General features: G+C 36.3%; 1 protein-coding gene across 1 annotated transcript; it reads right to left on the bottom strand.

Annotated features, from left to right (window-relative positions):
* Positions 1 to 8693: 8693 nt before the first annotated feature.
* On the bottom strand, positions 8694 to 15983 carry LOC144713342 (aldehyde dehydrogenase family 2 member B7, mitochondrial-like). Its single transcript, XM_078587929.1, has 11 exons — positions 15823 to 15983; positions 15625 to 15756; positions 15190 to 15332; positions 14894 to 15047; positions 13517 to 13746; positions 12824 to 12913; positions 12011 to 12184; positions 11563 to 11700; positions 11325 to 11462; positions 9520 to 9581; positions 8694 to 9048 (listed from the first exon to the last, which is right to left on the bottom strand). The coding sequence occupies exons 1-11, from the start codon at positions 15905 to 15907 to the stop codon at positions 8775 to 8777; spliced, it is 1620 nt and encodes a 539-aa protein (XP_078444055.1). The 5' UTR covers positions 15908 to 15983; the 3' UTR covers positions 8694 to 8774.
* Positions 15984 to 16136: the final 153 nt, after the last annotated feature.

The following is a 16136-nucleotide window of genomic DNA, read 5'->3' as shown; positions in this document are numbered from 1 at the left end:
GTCGAAAGTGTGACGTATAGTTCATCACATTAGTGTCTCGTCACACTTCCCAAGGTTTTACAAAATTCTGTCACACTAGTGTAGACACAGTCGTCCTGTTCTTTTTGTGCGAATTGATCGTTCTGTTCGGGTTTCCGAACAGAACAAAAATGAATTCGAACAGAACATCGCACAGACCCTTGTGTGGTTCTTTTGTTCGCTTTGTGCAAATGTTGTTCTACTTTTGTGTGAATGAGCGAACTTGTGAGAATGCGCAAATTTTGTTCGTTTAAAAAAAAACAGAACAAGGCCTTGTGCGGTTCTTTTGTGCGAATTTTTTGTTTGTTTCAACCGAATAGAACAGAACAACCATGTCTACAGTAATGTCACGCGTCAAGTGCCCTCATATCCCGTCCTTATCCCCTCAACACAAGGTGTCCCCATCCACATGACGAAAGTTTATATGAAAAAATATTATATTTTTGGGTGTCTCTTGGTCTTTATATCTTTCGTCACTTACAAAGTTGTCACCCTCTCATCTGTGATGCCCGTCCTGTCACATCACTAGTTGATAAATCAGAATTTGGGTTAAATAAGTTGTTTTAAGGCTTTGATTTATGCAATAATATTTATAAGTTTTTGCTTTCTATGGCTAGGTTCAAATCCATAAGAAGGGGGTAATGAGAGAATAAATTGTAATTCAAATATATTTTAAATTATCTTTTTAGGCGATTTTATATTTTTCTGGAATTTTCGCTACTTTTTGGAGTTTTTAGGAAATGGTGCCTGGCCGTTGAATTGCGCAATAATGTATAGTGAATGTAGACTTGCGCAAGAATGGGTAGTGGATGAAGAATGCTGTAACTTTTGCTACATCATGATTTCTTTTAGTGCAGTTTGATGTGTTGGAAAATTTGAAGTCTAGGCTTGTCCACTGGAATGTTTACATAGAGAAATTATGAGAAGTCTAGGCTTATCCACTTGAATGTTTAAATAGGCTTATCCACTGGAAATTTTGAAGTATAGGCTTCTCCTCCTTCTCGTTGACGAGCCCCATTCAATCTCCATCGTCGTCGTTACGCCATCCCGATCGTATCGGGAGTGGAGAGAAATCATGGGGAGAGGAGAGAAGAAGGAGAAGGCCCCTGAACAATTTTGGCATGGGGAAATTTCGTTCATGGCCTTCCACTATTTATACTAAGTGGGTATTTTCCGTAAAATCCCCCAAAACTTTAGTATATCTTCCGACGTCCAAAAGACCATTTGCGTGTGACCCTCTAGGCCTATGTATCAATCTAGTTAACGACTCGAGTGACCCAATAACCTGTATTGGCCTTCTAAATTAATTAACTATATCATCATATCAATTAATTAAAGTCGGATCGATTTGACCCAATCAATAGGTTGAGTCTCCAACGCGTGGGGTGCCAAGCTACACCTCGTGCTCTAGAAGATACAAAGGAGTGTGTATCGACTCACTCATGGAACTTGTTCGTCATTGTTTACCATGTACGTATAATCCCTCGTCCACTTGACGCTCCTTGGACGACTAAGGTTATGGTAAACTATCAAACCCTAATCAATCATCCGAATTAGTACTGATACATTCAAAAACCATCGGATAACTCTTCTCCGATATTTCACTACCTTGGCCAAGGACTACATCGCATCATCTTCCTTGAGTTGTCACCTCTTATACTGAGGATGGATGATCCCAGCTTGACCACTCAATCATCTTCGTGAACTTCTTGAGGCACCCGAACTAAAACCGTTTGGAATCCCCTGATTAGAGACAAGTAGGTTATAGTCAAAAGTACAACTATCCGTCCACAAGATGTCTTTGGTGTCTCATGTCTAAGTACCACCTACACTAACGTGAATTGAATCAACCTGAATGACAGTTTGGTATAATACCATTCAGGGATTCATACGGATCAATTCAGTGAACTCTTTCCACTAAAGAGCACCCACTATCTATCCTTGGTGTCTCCACACTAATTGATATGGGATCGACCATACTCATCATACGATTGAGGCTAGATAGTGATATTCTATGTGGATACTTGGAGATCCTTCTTGTGTATCCTTCGAATAGGAATATTTAGAACATATGCTTAAAGATTAGTGATCACGTATTACGATCTCATCATAATTCTCTAAGTCCGATCATATGTTCATGGACTTCATTATAAGCATCAAGTGTGCACTATAATGAATATGTTTAATTAATGAACACGGAATGAGATGTGGAATATGTGATTGGCTTTGCGGCCACATATATTTCCATCACCTTGATGTGGTCGTTCGCCAACGGGGGCCATGTCTACAGATTATGTATTTTTACCCAAAAAAGGGTGGCTAATTGTCAATATTATCCAAAAGAATGTGTGTGATAATTAAATAATAAATGAAATTTCCTACTCTCAAAGGATAACTTGACAAATGTGTGTGACAAGTTTTTACCTATTGAGAAATAAGTGCATATTAAAACATGGATATCAAGAATTAACATGTGTCATTTTCTTCTAATTTTCACAATCACATTGATTCCCTTTAATCCATCTTTTTTTCTATCAGTCCATGTCATCCTTTCATTATGATTAGTTATGGTAATCATTACAAAAATGTGATTGATCACGATTTGGTCAAATTGAATAGAGGCATGGTGGAAAAATTGTGGCAAAATGCCTTAAGTAATTTCCACGAAATAAATATATTCGGGATATATTTGAACTTAGAAAGGTATTTTCTTAAATAATATGATGTCTAAAAATCCTTTAAAATACCCAAAAATCCATAAAAATCAGAAAATCACTCTTAAAGTAGATTTAATCATTTTAGGATCGATAACATGCATGTATACGCATTTAACACATATAGTCTAGTGAACTTTGTGATATTGACCTATTGTGATTGTTTATCAATAGTTATATTATATCTATATATTTTGTAATCATTCATAATAATCTAAAAGTAGTAATGTTTAGGAAACATGTTTTAAGATAAGTGATCACATCTTATGATCTCATCATAATTCACTAATCATTGCATATATCCTTGGACTTCCTTCAAAGCACCATATGTGCATTATACGAATAAGGATCAATCAATAAAGATTGAACAAGACACGTAATGTGTGATTGGCTTACATGTTATGGTTAATTATCATGAAACGATGCTTAAACTTGAGAAGTATTCAGTTTCCTTGTGTCCTAGAAAGAAATACAGCGTTGGAATCTCCAAATAATATCTAATTAATCAGACAAGTTCCCTATATGAATGAACATTAAAAATTAAAATGACAGATGGATATTGTAGTTTTATTAGGTTGCCAGTATAAAGCAAAAACCTGAGAGGGATGAACCTTTTGTATTTTAATATATTTTTTAAAAATTATACATACCAGGTAGATAATATGTGGATTATTAATAATTAAATTGATATTATTATATTTAAGGAGTTGGCGTATAAAAATCACTGGTGTGATGATTTATATAAAATTTAGAGTCATTAATTAATCATAAATCGATAATGTTCCATCCTAGGGTTTCAACCTTCCACCACTCCTCTATCAAGTCTCTACACCACAGAAGCCAAAACCCATTGACCAGGTGTAATACACACTAATGAAAAAGACAAACATTATCTTTAGATACCCTCTTCTAAGTCTCATCGCAGAAGCGTCCACAAATATGTTTATCTATACCATCAGCCACACGTGCCTTCGTGTATATGATTCCTTCAATGCTTATATTTAATTAAAATTATTTTGAGATTTTGTCATAGACATAAGGAATAATTTAGGAATTCAAGTCAACTGCATCAGTTATGAATGGTCCTATTACAGCATACTCTTGAGGCATTACCTTAACTCAATATCTAAGGCCTAAAATGTATCGTCGAATATTTCAATTAAGCCAATATTATTGGACTATTATCTCATTCTCAAGGTCTTTATGTCTCCATTTTAACCTCTCTTTACACTGACTCGTATTTTTTTTCAATTCAAGTACATAGTTTCATGCCCGTAGATTTAAATCTTATACTCACAAATTTGATAATCCCATATCACATTATAATTTTGATGTAAAATTCATGTGTTTGTGTGTTTATTTTCACTGGAATTATCATAAATTAATGCAATTTAGGATTCAAATGATTTATTACATTTTTAATGAAGTTAGTAAATTTACTGATTGTATGGCATCTTAACAGAATCGGTTGACATTAACTTCATTAAGAAAATATTTTAATAATTTGAAAAAAACTGTTTGTAGTTATTTAAATATTTATACACGTTTTTTAAATTACCAAAAAGAAATTCTCATTTTTCTCAATTTTATGGTAATTTTAATCAAATTTTATGACATTAAATTCATAAATAAATTAATCTTATGCTTAGAAAATATATATCTAGAACTAATTAAATATTTTTTGGGGCTGAATAATTTTAAGCCCTGATTTTCCCAATTTTATGGTATTTTATGGGATTTTATAACAATAAATATAGTAAGAAGATAATTATAGAAGTCATAAACAAAATTATTAATTTATTTGAATATTTGAAGGATTTTTTCAGTTTTATGGCATTTCTATAATTTCTTGCAGTGGCAGTCCATCACATGGATCATAGAGAGAGAAGTTTGGAGGAAAGAGCTGATCGAATGTTTCAGATTGTGCCAACTTCTAATGATCTAAAAGGAGTTTCGAGCAAACATTTTGGGGGCAGTTATTTCTCTCCTCCATCTAACCACCATCTTGGATGTATAAATAGAATCCCATCTTTACATTTTTTCTCATAATTATGATAAGCTCAATGATTTGATCATTCAAAATATCATTTGGTTCATTCTTACATTCCCAGCTCGAATGACTAAAGGAGTGAATGTCTATCAAGAATTGTGAACAAAAGCTCCACTCGGCTGATTAGGCATGCGACAAAAAGGTTAGTTTGATCTTTGTCCTTTTTAAACTCATATATTTATCATTTTTCTTTGGTTATTATTCCTGATAGCCTAAGTTTTCGCCAACGTTTGTTAATGTTTATTCACCTCCATCTCCATCTCCATAGGTGATGTTAAACTCTGCATCGCTTGCCCTATTCTGTCGCTTGCAGATGTGTATACATCGTTATCTCTGTCAGAATTATTAATGATCAAAATGATCCTCTCAATCCATTCATGCTACCCCTGTCAACCATCACCGGGTGTGCTAAAACATGAGCCAATATTTTGATTTATAAAAGAATCAAGGATTTATCTCGAAATAATTCCCAAATTTATTATTTAAAAGTTGGATAAATAAGATTAATTAGGATATATATTCCCTGTTTCCAATAATTATTTTTTATCAATTTTCACTAGTTTGATTTCATTCGATTAGATTTAATTACTAAATAATTATTCAAAAATTCTTAAATATAAATAAAAATAAAATTAACTAATTATAAAACTTCTCCTAATGGATTCAACCATTACTTGTTCTATGCTCTATATGAATTTTTTTCAATATTCTTGTCTAAACCACAAGCCTTAAACAACATAATTAAGCCCAATTTATTATTTTATCAAATGAATATTCTTATCTCCTGACTAATATTATGGTACCTTCAGATATTTCACCAATTTATAACTCTCTTTATTTATTCTTATATATTTAAAAAATGTTCCGCTTGATGTAATTCAAAATTCCTCTAGAAATCTTAACACATATTAATGAATTCAGAATTTAACCATTTGATAACGTGCTTAAAATTATCTATCCCTCGTGTATTCTCTGTTTTCATGTCAATGTATCACAATTGAATCTTTCAATCAATTTCTTCATTTTTAATCTAAAATAAAATTTATTGAGTCCTAATTTTTATCCCTTAATGATGAAAATATCACAATCTGTTCTCTATACAAATATATTCTCTATTTTGTTATACATAAATATATTCTCCTTCTTCTTCATTTTTTTCTAAATTTCTTTATTTGTAATTTCTCATGAAAAAGAAAACACAATCAAATTAATTTATTTATCTTTAAAATCTCATCCCAGATTGTTTCCTAACTTTGTGATTCTTCTTTATATGTTTTCGATGGCGACTCAATTTACCTGGATGACAGTCTATTGGGCACGAACACAAATTTACATGAAATAATATGAATCATTGGAACATATAAATATCCACCCTTCATTTGATATGATTACTTGTGAAAACTTTTTAGTTTATCATAGTAGATAAAAGAATGATAATTAATTTTTTGAAGATATAAAGCCAAATATTTTATCAAAAAATTTAGAATGAGAGAGATTGAGGGTGATGAAAATTATTGCAGGAAAACCATGTGCATTAAAATTTTCAGCCACTCATATGCTCCTAGGTCGCCATACTGTGAACAATAAGGAATCTTATTTGTTATTGTTAATTTTGTGTTATATTTACCATTTTATCCCAATTTCATTTATTTAACATTTGAATCTAAGAGGGAAATTTTAGTAATTTCCAAATAAGTGACCATGATAAAAATATATGACATCAGTGTGATATTTTATTTTATATTTACTCAATTATGCATTGTACCCTTGAAATCACATAAATAACCTTGATTTATTTTTGAATACTCCTAAATATTCCTTAAAAACTCTGAATAAAATTTTCACAACATTATTCATAATCAAGTAAAGATTTAACTCTTTGTCTATTATTTTATCTCCTATAAAAATATAAGAAATTCAGAATCGTGGGCTAAGTTATACATACACACTTGAGTCTGGTTATTTGAACAGTCAAATGAAGTTTGCTTTGTCCAGAATAGCATGTCAATGTTTATTTTATTTAGTTTTCATATATGAAATTGATGCCTTGGAGCATTCAATTTAAGATAAAAAAACTCAATTCTCATTGTAAAAATAAACACATTATTTACACCATTTGTTTTTGCTGCTAAACTTCTAAGGATAATATGTAAATATTCCAATTGTTAACCATGAAGTGAACTATTCCATATTAATATTAATAATGGTTTCCCAGACCCTTCAAGAATCCAGGAATTTTGAATATTCATAAAAACACAAATGAAAATGTATTTACATTTATTAACCTTAAATAATCAACATTTACTGGAATTGAGAAGGAGGTGATTTGCGTACAATCCAAAACTTTATTTCATTAAATTTATACTTGATGCTTATATTTATAGGCAGCACAAAGGGCTCTAAAACTCAAGCTTTTCAAATCTCATCAACAACAGCCAAAACTAAAATATCTATATAAATTATTTACATCTACCTTACTACTCCCACAAGAGGTATGTAAATGGTCCCATGATATTTCAAATAAGATAAATAGTTATTTTCCCGTTTGAGTATTCTTGTTGAACTTGATTTAACTTTGAAAAAAGTAAGAAATCTTTCAAATGGAGTTTGATGTTTCAAGAGCGCACTTAAGGCTGTTCTTAATAAATGATCCAACTTGTAGGAGGGTGCAATAATGTGTCACCTAATCGTACAAATTCACTTGAAATATCACTCATAAAGCTTCATTATCATTTAGTATAGTTTTACAACAAACGAAGTGTATATGATATGTATATTCTCTTGATTATTTAGTTAAAAAAAACAAATTATGATACCCTTGAGCTAATTCTTGTTTATTCCAAGTGAAACAAAATGATTGATGGTTTTTTTATTTGTCTGCACGGGGCAAATTGTATGGTCAAAGCTCTAACATCATCCCATAATTAGCTGACAGGGTGCAAAAGCAGGCATCAGTAAAAATGAAAGGATGGTTTTTTATAAAAAAAATCTCAGGATTGAAAATGTAACAGTGTAAATATTTAATCATACTTGTAGGGTTCTATGTCATAATTAATGTTATAAAAATTTTAATGGCCTACTTGTGATGTGTCTAAAAGAGAATTTTTACTTTCGTCTTTCCCATCTTTCCCATCTTAAGATTTTAATTCCTTGTATTCTAGACTGAATGACCCAGTTGGCTCCCAAGTTCCACACATGAAGAACCTCCCAGTTCTCCTTCACACTCTTCTTGGTCTTGAGTTGACCCAAGAAACTCTTTGAAACAGTCACCACAATAGTGGATAGTGCTAACCATCTCCATGTAATCTCATCTCCGTAAATGTCATCCCACAGGCTGTGAAATTCCAGATAATACTACATTATCATTTCCCATGACCACACTTTCCTTCAGTGAGAATGAGAAAAGGATATGAAAATGCCATTTTAACCCACCATCATTGTCACTCTAGATGCAATTTTTTTAATCATAACTAGATGCAACATTGTTGATCGTCACTCTAGATGTTTTCTTCAAGTGCATAAATAGTAAGATCCAACATAATTCAATTAAGGGTGTAAGAAGGGAGATAGATCCAGAGAGAGAGAGGGGATAGAATAATATTTTAGAATTTTTCAAAGGGTTCTATGTTGTAACTAACTTTAAAAAAAAACTACCTGGTGCCATTAAATGGTCAACGTGTAACAAGTCTTAAAGAGACATTACATATTTATGCACCCAAAGATACAAAAACTCACTCAATGAGCATAATTAGGGACTCTAGTGAATCATGATAATTACTTGTTTGATTCATAAATTCTCATTATTTTATAATTATGAGAAACACACATGAAAGAACAAGACGCCTGGATTGGGGATAAACAAAGATAGCAAGATATACCAAGTAGGAGAGGCTTCCATGTAAGAAAATACATAGTTAAAAAGTCTATCTTAAACTTATATATAATAGTGCAGTTACTCAACATCGTAGCCCAGTTTTGAGGAAGATAGAGCTCTACAGCCAGGTGGGGCTCTTCAACGGAGTCACGACAGCCTTGACCTGGAGATAGTTTCTGAGGCTGTGGATTCCCTTCTCTCTACCTTGACCGCTCATCTTGAATCCTCCGAAGGGGATGGCCGCATCGAAAACGTCAAAGCAGTTAATCCAGATCGTCCCTTGCCGCAGGGCCCTTGTCAAGGTGTTGGCCGTGTCCAGACTCTTGGTGAAGACACCGGCAGCAAGTCCGTATCGGGTTGCATTGGCTCGTCGAATCACCTCATCAAGGTCCCTGTATCAATGGAAATTGATGATGGTCTATTTGATAGATAGATGGATAGATGAATATAAGGATTGATGGATGGATTGACTGATTGATTGATAGATGGGTAGATGGATTGATGGCTTGATGGATCGATGGATTGATGGATGGATTGACTGATTGATTGATAGATGGGTAGATGGATTGATGGATATATGGCTTGATGAATCAATGGATTGATGGATTATTGACTGATTGATTGATAGATGGGTAAATGGGTTGATGGATCTATCGATTCATTGATAGATTGATAACTTTTTCGTGAATCAAAGGATTGATATATAAATAGATGGATAGATGGATGGATTGATTGCCATCTATCCATTTATATATATGTACATATATATATGTATAGATGGATGGATGGATAGATGGATTTAAGGACCAAAGAGATGGAGGTCATGAACTGCGAGATCAGCTGAGTAGTCTTTTTTAACTCACTTGTACTTGAAAATTGACTGCACTGGTCCAAAGATCTCATCTTTTGCAATCAGCATGTCGTCCTGCATGTGCCCATTCGAAAGTTAAGACGGGGGAGATGGAATGATAGAAAGAAGAGAAGAATGGTGGAGAGGGGAGAGAGAGAAAATAGATTTATAATGGAGGGAGAATAAAGTATTTATATATCGATTGTATAGCGAGATAGATGAGAGAGGAGAATATATTAAAAGATAGAGCGGAAGGAGTGAGGAGGGATGAATGGAGATAGAGAAAGATAGAGCGAGAGAGGGGAGAGAGAAGATCTATTAACCTGATAGATATAGATAGATAGATAGAGAGAGAGAGAGAGAAAGAGAGAGAGAGAGAAGGAGAGAGAGAGGAGGGGAGAGAGAGAGGGGAGAGAGCGATATAAAGAAAGAGAGGAGAGAGAGATATTGAGAGAGAGAGAGAAGGAAAGAGAGAGATAAAGAGAGAGAGAAAAGGAAAGAGAGAGATAGAGAAGGAGAGAGTGATATATATATAAAGAAAGAGAGAAGGAGAGAGAGAGATAAAGAGAGAGAAGGAAAGAGGAGAGAGAGAGAGATAAAGAGAGAGAAGGAAAGAGGAGAGAGAGAGAGAGATAAAGAGAGAGAAGGAAAGAGGAGAGAGAGAGAGAGAGAGATAAAGAGAGAGAAGGAAAGAGGAGAGAGAGAGATAAAGAGAGAGAAGGAAAGAGGAGAGAGAGAGATAAAGAGAGAGAAGGAAAGAGGAGAGAGAGAGATAAAGAGAGAGAAGGAAAGACGAGAGAGAGAGATAAAGAGAGAGAAGGAAAGAGGAGAGAGAGAGATAAAGAGAGAGAAGGAAAGACGAGAGAGAGAGAGATAAAGAGAGAGAGAAGGAAAGAGGAGAGAGAGAGAGATAAAGAGGAGAGAGAGAGATAAAGAGAGAGAAGGAAAGAGGAGAGAGAGAGAGAGAAAGAGAGAGAAGGAAAGACGAGAGAGAGAGAGATAAAGAGAGAAGGAAAGAGGAGAGAGAGAGAGATAAAGAGAGAGAACGAAAGAGGAGAGAGAGAGAGAAGAGTGAGATAAAGAGAGAGAAGGAAAGAGGAGAGAGAGAGAAGAGTGAGATAAAGAGAGAGAAGGAAAGAGGAGAGAAATAGAAGAGAGAGATAAAGAGAGAGAAGGAAAGAGGAGAGAGAGAGATAAAGAGAGAGAAGGAAAGACGAGAGAGAGAGAGAGAGAAGGAAAGAGGAGAGAGAGAGATAAAGAGGAGAGAGAGATAAAGAGAGAGAAGGAAAGAGGAGAGAGAGAGAGAGAGATAAAGAGAGAGAAGGAAAGACGAGAGATAGAGAGATAAAGAGAGAAGGAAAGAGGAGAGAGAGAGAGAGATAAAGAGAGAGAACGAAAGAGGAGAGAGAGAGAAGAGTGAGATAAAGAGAGAGAAGGAAAGAGGAGAGAGAGAGAAGAGGGAGATAAAGAGAGAGAAGGAAAGAGGAGAGAAATAGAAGAGAGAGATAAAGAGAGAGAAGGAAAGAGGAGAGAGAGAGAGATAAAGAGAGAGAACGAAAGAGGAGAGAGAGAGAGATAAAGAGAGAGAACGAAAGAGGAGAGAGAGAGAAGAGTGAGATAAAGAGAGAGAAGGAAAGAGGAGAGAGAGAGAGAGAAGAGTGAGATAAAGAGAGAGAAGGAAAGAGGAGAGAAATAGAAGAGAGAGATAAAGAGAGAGAAGGAAAGAGGAGAGAGAGAGAGAGATAAAGAGAGAGAGAGAGAGAGAGAGAGAGAGAGCGAAGGAGAGAAAGAGAGAGAGAGAGAGAGGTTTCCTCGTGCCTTGACATCTGAGAAGACAGTGGGTTGGATGTAATAGCCCTTGGTGCCAAGTCTATCACCTCCTGCTTCGAGGGTGGCACCACTCTCGAGCCCAGATCTTATGTAGTGCAGAACCTTGTTAAACTGTTCTTCATCGATCTGAATTTGACAAAACATGAGTTCCAAAGCTGGCTTTTGGGGGGCGGAAAACTTCATTCAATTTCATTATCATTTGAAAACACCATTAAATGAAACAAACCTGTGGACCTTGCTCGACCCCCTTTCTAAAGGGATCACCGACCACACGCCTCTGGGCTCTTGCTCTTGACTTCTCCAGAAATTCATCATACACTTTTTCGTGAACAAAAGTCCGAGATCCAGCGCAGCAGCATTGACCCTGAAGAAAATATAGAAAATTATAACTTAAATTTGCTTAAATTATTAATTTCCATAAGAAAATTCTCTGTATTTTTTGCCACCAGTATGCCCACTAGGGGAATTGTAGTTTTTCAGACCTGAGCCGATGAAAATATAGAAACTTATATTTATTTTTTTTGCCACCAGTCTGGCCATTTGGGAAGATACTAGTTTTTTCAGAGCTGGGCTGAAGAAAAGATTCAAAATTTCATTTATATTTCTGTAATTATTTTTGGTATTCTTGCATCCAGTCTAGAGATAAGGAGAATGCCAGTCTTTTCAGAATTCACCTGGTTGAAGAACAAAGCGAAATGTGCCAGCTCGACGGCCTTGTCCACGTCAGCATCTTCGCAGACAATGAAAGGGGATTTGCCTCCAAGTTCCAGAGTGACCGGCTTCAGGTTGCTTCTTGCGGCCAACTCAAGAACGATCTTGCCAGTGTCCGTTGATCCGGTGAAAGCAAGCTGAAGACGTCACAAGAAGGAAAATAAAAAAATGTGAGATTTTCAAGTTTTCGATATTATTCTCAAAAGTAGCATGATATTTCAATTGGCTATGATCAGGGTAACCGTGATATCTAGTCATCTCTCTTTCACTCATCTGGTATAGTTTCCGTTCTCAGCTGGTGAAGGATATTATCCGCGGGTGGCCTTCTCTCTCTCTCTTTTCCTGTTTAACTCTCTCTCTAAATCTCTCTCTCTTTCTGCTTGACGCTCTATTTTTTTGACTCCCTCTCCATCTCTCTCTCTCTCTCTCCCTGGCTCTTTCTCCCCTTTCCTGTCTGACTCTTTCTCTCTGCCTGACTCCCCCTTTTTTCTGTTTGACTCTCTCTCTCTCTATATATATATAGATATATATATATATATCTTTCTGCTTTACTTTCTTTTCCTCTTTCTGTCTGACTCCCTCCCTCACCCTCTCCCTTTTTCTGTCTCACTCCCTCTCTCTCTCCTCTCTCCCTTTTCTGTCTAACTCTCTCTGTCTCGGTTTCTCTCTCTCTCTCATATTTCCTTTCAACTCTCTCTTATTTTCTCTGGCTCCCTTTCTCTTTCTCTCTCTATCCGAGTCTGTGTCTCTATCTATATTTCTCTTTGAGCAGATACCTTGTCTACATCCATGTGAGTGGCAAGGGCAGCACCGGCAGTCGGGCCAAAACCAGATACTATGTTCAAGACGCCCGGTGGAAGCCCAGCCTGCAGCAAACACAATTCACATCTTCTGTAAGACTTCATTCAAAAAAAAAACATCTTCTGTAAGACATCCAAAATAAAATAATACCAACTAATTTAACAAAAAAATACACGTCATAATTTCATCCAATATTTTTACCTTCCCCACAAAATATTAAGCCATCCCGATGGAGCCTAAGCAAATTTTCATAACATCTAATCTATAAATTGATTATTTCAAGAATTATTTCAATTGTTCGGGAGAAATTGAGATCCCCTACCTGCTGATTTAACTAAAAAATGCACGTCATAATTTCATTCAATATTTTTTACCTTACCCACAAAATATCAAGCCATATCGATGGAGCCTAAACAAATTTCCAGTTCATTTAATATAGGAATTGATTATTTCAAGAGTCATTTCAATTGTTTGCGAGAAATGGAGATCCCATACCTACTGATTTAACTAAAAAATGTACGTCATAATCTCTTCCAATATTTTTTACCTAACCCACAAAATATTAAGCCATCTCGATGAAGCCGACACAAATTTCTAATACATTTAATATAGAAATTGATTATTTCAAGAATCATTTCAATTGTTTGGGAGAAATAGAGATCCCCTACCTCATGGGCAAGCCTCCCCACGTAAAGCGCTGAGAGAGGAGTCTGCTCAGCGGTCTTAAGCACAATAGTATTTCCACACGCCAAAGCAGGTCCCACCTTCCAAGCAAACATCAGCAAGGGGAAATTCCATGGAATTATTTGCCCCGCTACACCGTAGGGCTCATGCAAAATTTGCACATGATGTGGGCCGTCGCCTTGGGCCGTGAGCCCATGAATCTTGTCAGCCCATCCTTGAATATAAAAGAAATATTCAAATTTTATATGTATAATTGAAACAACTATTAATTTCTCTCCGTTTTCGGTAGTGGGTATAGTGCAGGGATGCGGACGAGACGGTTTTTTCATCCCAGGAAGAAAAAAAGTCCCATCCGCCAGGTTGGACGAAACTCAGATCAGAAATTCATCCTTCGACCTCCTGACGGGACGGTTTTCATCCACTTGGACGTTAAAACCGTCCCGTCCAGAGGTCTCGGACAAAAAAACCCTCCCGTCCGCGTCCCTGCACTGATTCCGGACATCGGACTGGAAGATATTTGTCCCGTCCCATACATCGTCCTCGTCCTGGACGATCCGGAACTATTACTAGTGCAGGAACGCGGAGGGGACGGTTTTTTCGTCCCATGATGAAAAAATCGTCTTGTCCGCGAGGTGGGATGAATACCGGAACGAAAATTTGTCCCGTGATGAACGGATGGGACGGTTTTCATCCACTGGGAGGAAAAAATAGTCTCGTCCGAAGGTCTCGGACGAAAAATTCATCCCATCTGCGTAGCTGCACTGATTCCGAACGTCAGACGGGACGATCTTCGTCCCCCGTTCCGTCCGTCGTTCACGTCCCGGATGATCCGGAACTATAGTAGTGGGTATAACTTGAACATAAGAAAAATATTTTTTGTAGGTGCAATACAAAGGCTGCAATAGTGTTTCCATTTTCGGTAGTTGGTATACTTGAACATTAGTATAAGAAAGCTCAACTTTTATATGTATAATATAAAAAAAACTGTAGTTGTCTTCCCATTTCTTGTCGTGGGTATGACTTGTACGTAAAAGAAAATCAACTCATATATACTATATAATACAAAAAACTAGAATTCTCTTTCCGTTTTTGGCATTGGGTATGACCTGAACATAAAAAAAATATTTTATATGAATAATACAAAAAATTGAAATTCTCTTTCCATTTCCAGTGGTGGGTATGACTTGACCAAAAGAAAATTCAATTTTTTGAATGAATAATTCGAAAGGCTATAATTGTCTTTCCATTTCCGCTAGTAGGTATGATTTGACCATAAAACATAGTCAACTTTTCCTATATGTATAAAAATAATGCTAAAAACTATCATTTTCATCTTCGGTAGTGGGTATGACTTGACTAACCAGCGTAGTACCGAATCAAGCGAGCGAGCATGGGAATCTCCGTTTTAGCTGCTTGTTCATACGGCTTCCCGTTGTCCCACGTCTCCAGCGCCGCAATCTCATCGTTGTGCTTCTCAATCAGATCGGCAAACCTGTAAAGGATCATCGACCTCTTCTGCAAAATTATAAGAAAAAAAAATCATTTCTTTCTTGACTTCCGGGAGAAAAAAGTTGATCAAAAACTTCTGAATCAGATCGGCAAGCTTCTGTGATTAATTTTCTTTGCCATCATCATTAGAGAAATATAGAAAATTTACGTAGGGAGTCATTTTGGGCCATGGTCCTTGATCAAAAGCTTTGCGAGCAGCCGTCACGGCCCTATTAATGTCTTCGAGCTCCCCTTCAGCAACATGCGCGATCACCTCCCCCGTTCTTGGATCTAGCGTAGGGAAGGTTTTCCCTGATCACAGATCAAGAACAACAAAATATATATTAATCCTTACATTTAAATCTGTTTTGAGAACTTGCATAACAACGATACCCACGAACAATCCATTTATTATAATAATTATATGAATTGAATGCTCCCGAAGCGGATAGTTATGTCAATATTATAAAGGCATTTCGCTTATCTTATTCAGGAAATCGGTATTAAGAGTTCCTGAGGGAAAAATCCCACTGTAAACGATTTCAGTCGAGACCCGTTACAGGAACAGCGACAATTCCCATAAATTAACCAATAAATTCGTTACCCGAAGCGGAATCGACGAAATTCCCATTAATCAAGAGCCGGGTCTCCTTAACTTCAACAGGGGGAGTGATCGGTTCTTCCGCAGCCGCGGCGGTGTTCCCAAAAAACCGCCGATTGGCCGCATTTACTAACCCTGCAAAAATACCATCAGATTAAGGCGCCGCCAGAGCATTTACGGAGTTATGGGTGGAGTTATTACCGCGATGGCTCTGGAGAAGCAGAGAAGAGGCGGTGGGTGCACCGATCGAACGGCTGAGCATAGCCGAGACCCCCCTCGCCGCCATCTTCGACACCCAGAAGAGAACTTTGAAGTTTTTAGGAAGACCCCAGATCGCAGAGATGGAGATGGAGAGGTGGGGGGAGAGATGAAGGGGATGAGGACGCCTAAAGATGGGTTTTTTCTTAATTCTGAGGGGCGGAAAACTCAATATTTTGTCTTGTATCTCTGTTTTTTGTGTAGGACTTTGAGAATAACTTAGAACAAAAGGGGTTTTTCATAATTATGTCAGATGG

Source organism: Wolffia australiana, chromosome 15 (genome assembly GCF_029677425.1).
Source record: "Wolffia australiana isolate 7733 chromosome 15, ASM2967742v1".
NCBI classification, from domain to species: Eukaryota; Viridiplantae; Streptophyta; class Magnoliopsida; order Alismatales; family Araceae; genus Wolffia; species Wolffia australiana.
The sequence above is the reverse complement of the archived record's forward strand: the minus strand, read 5'-3'. Positions and strand labels throughout refer to the sequence as shown.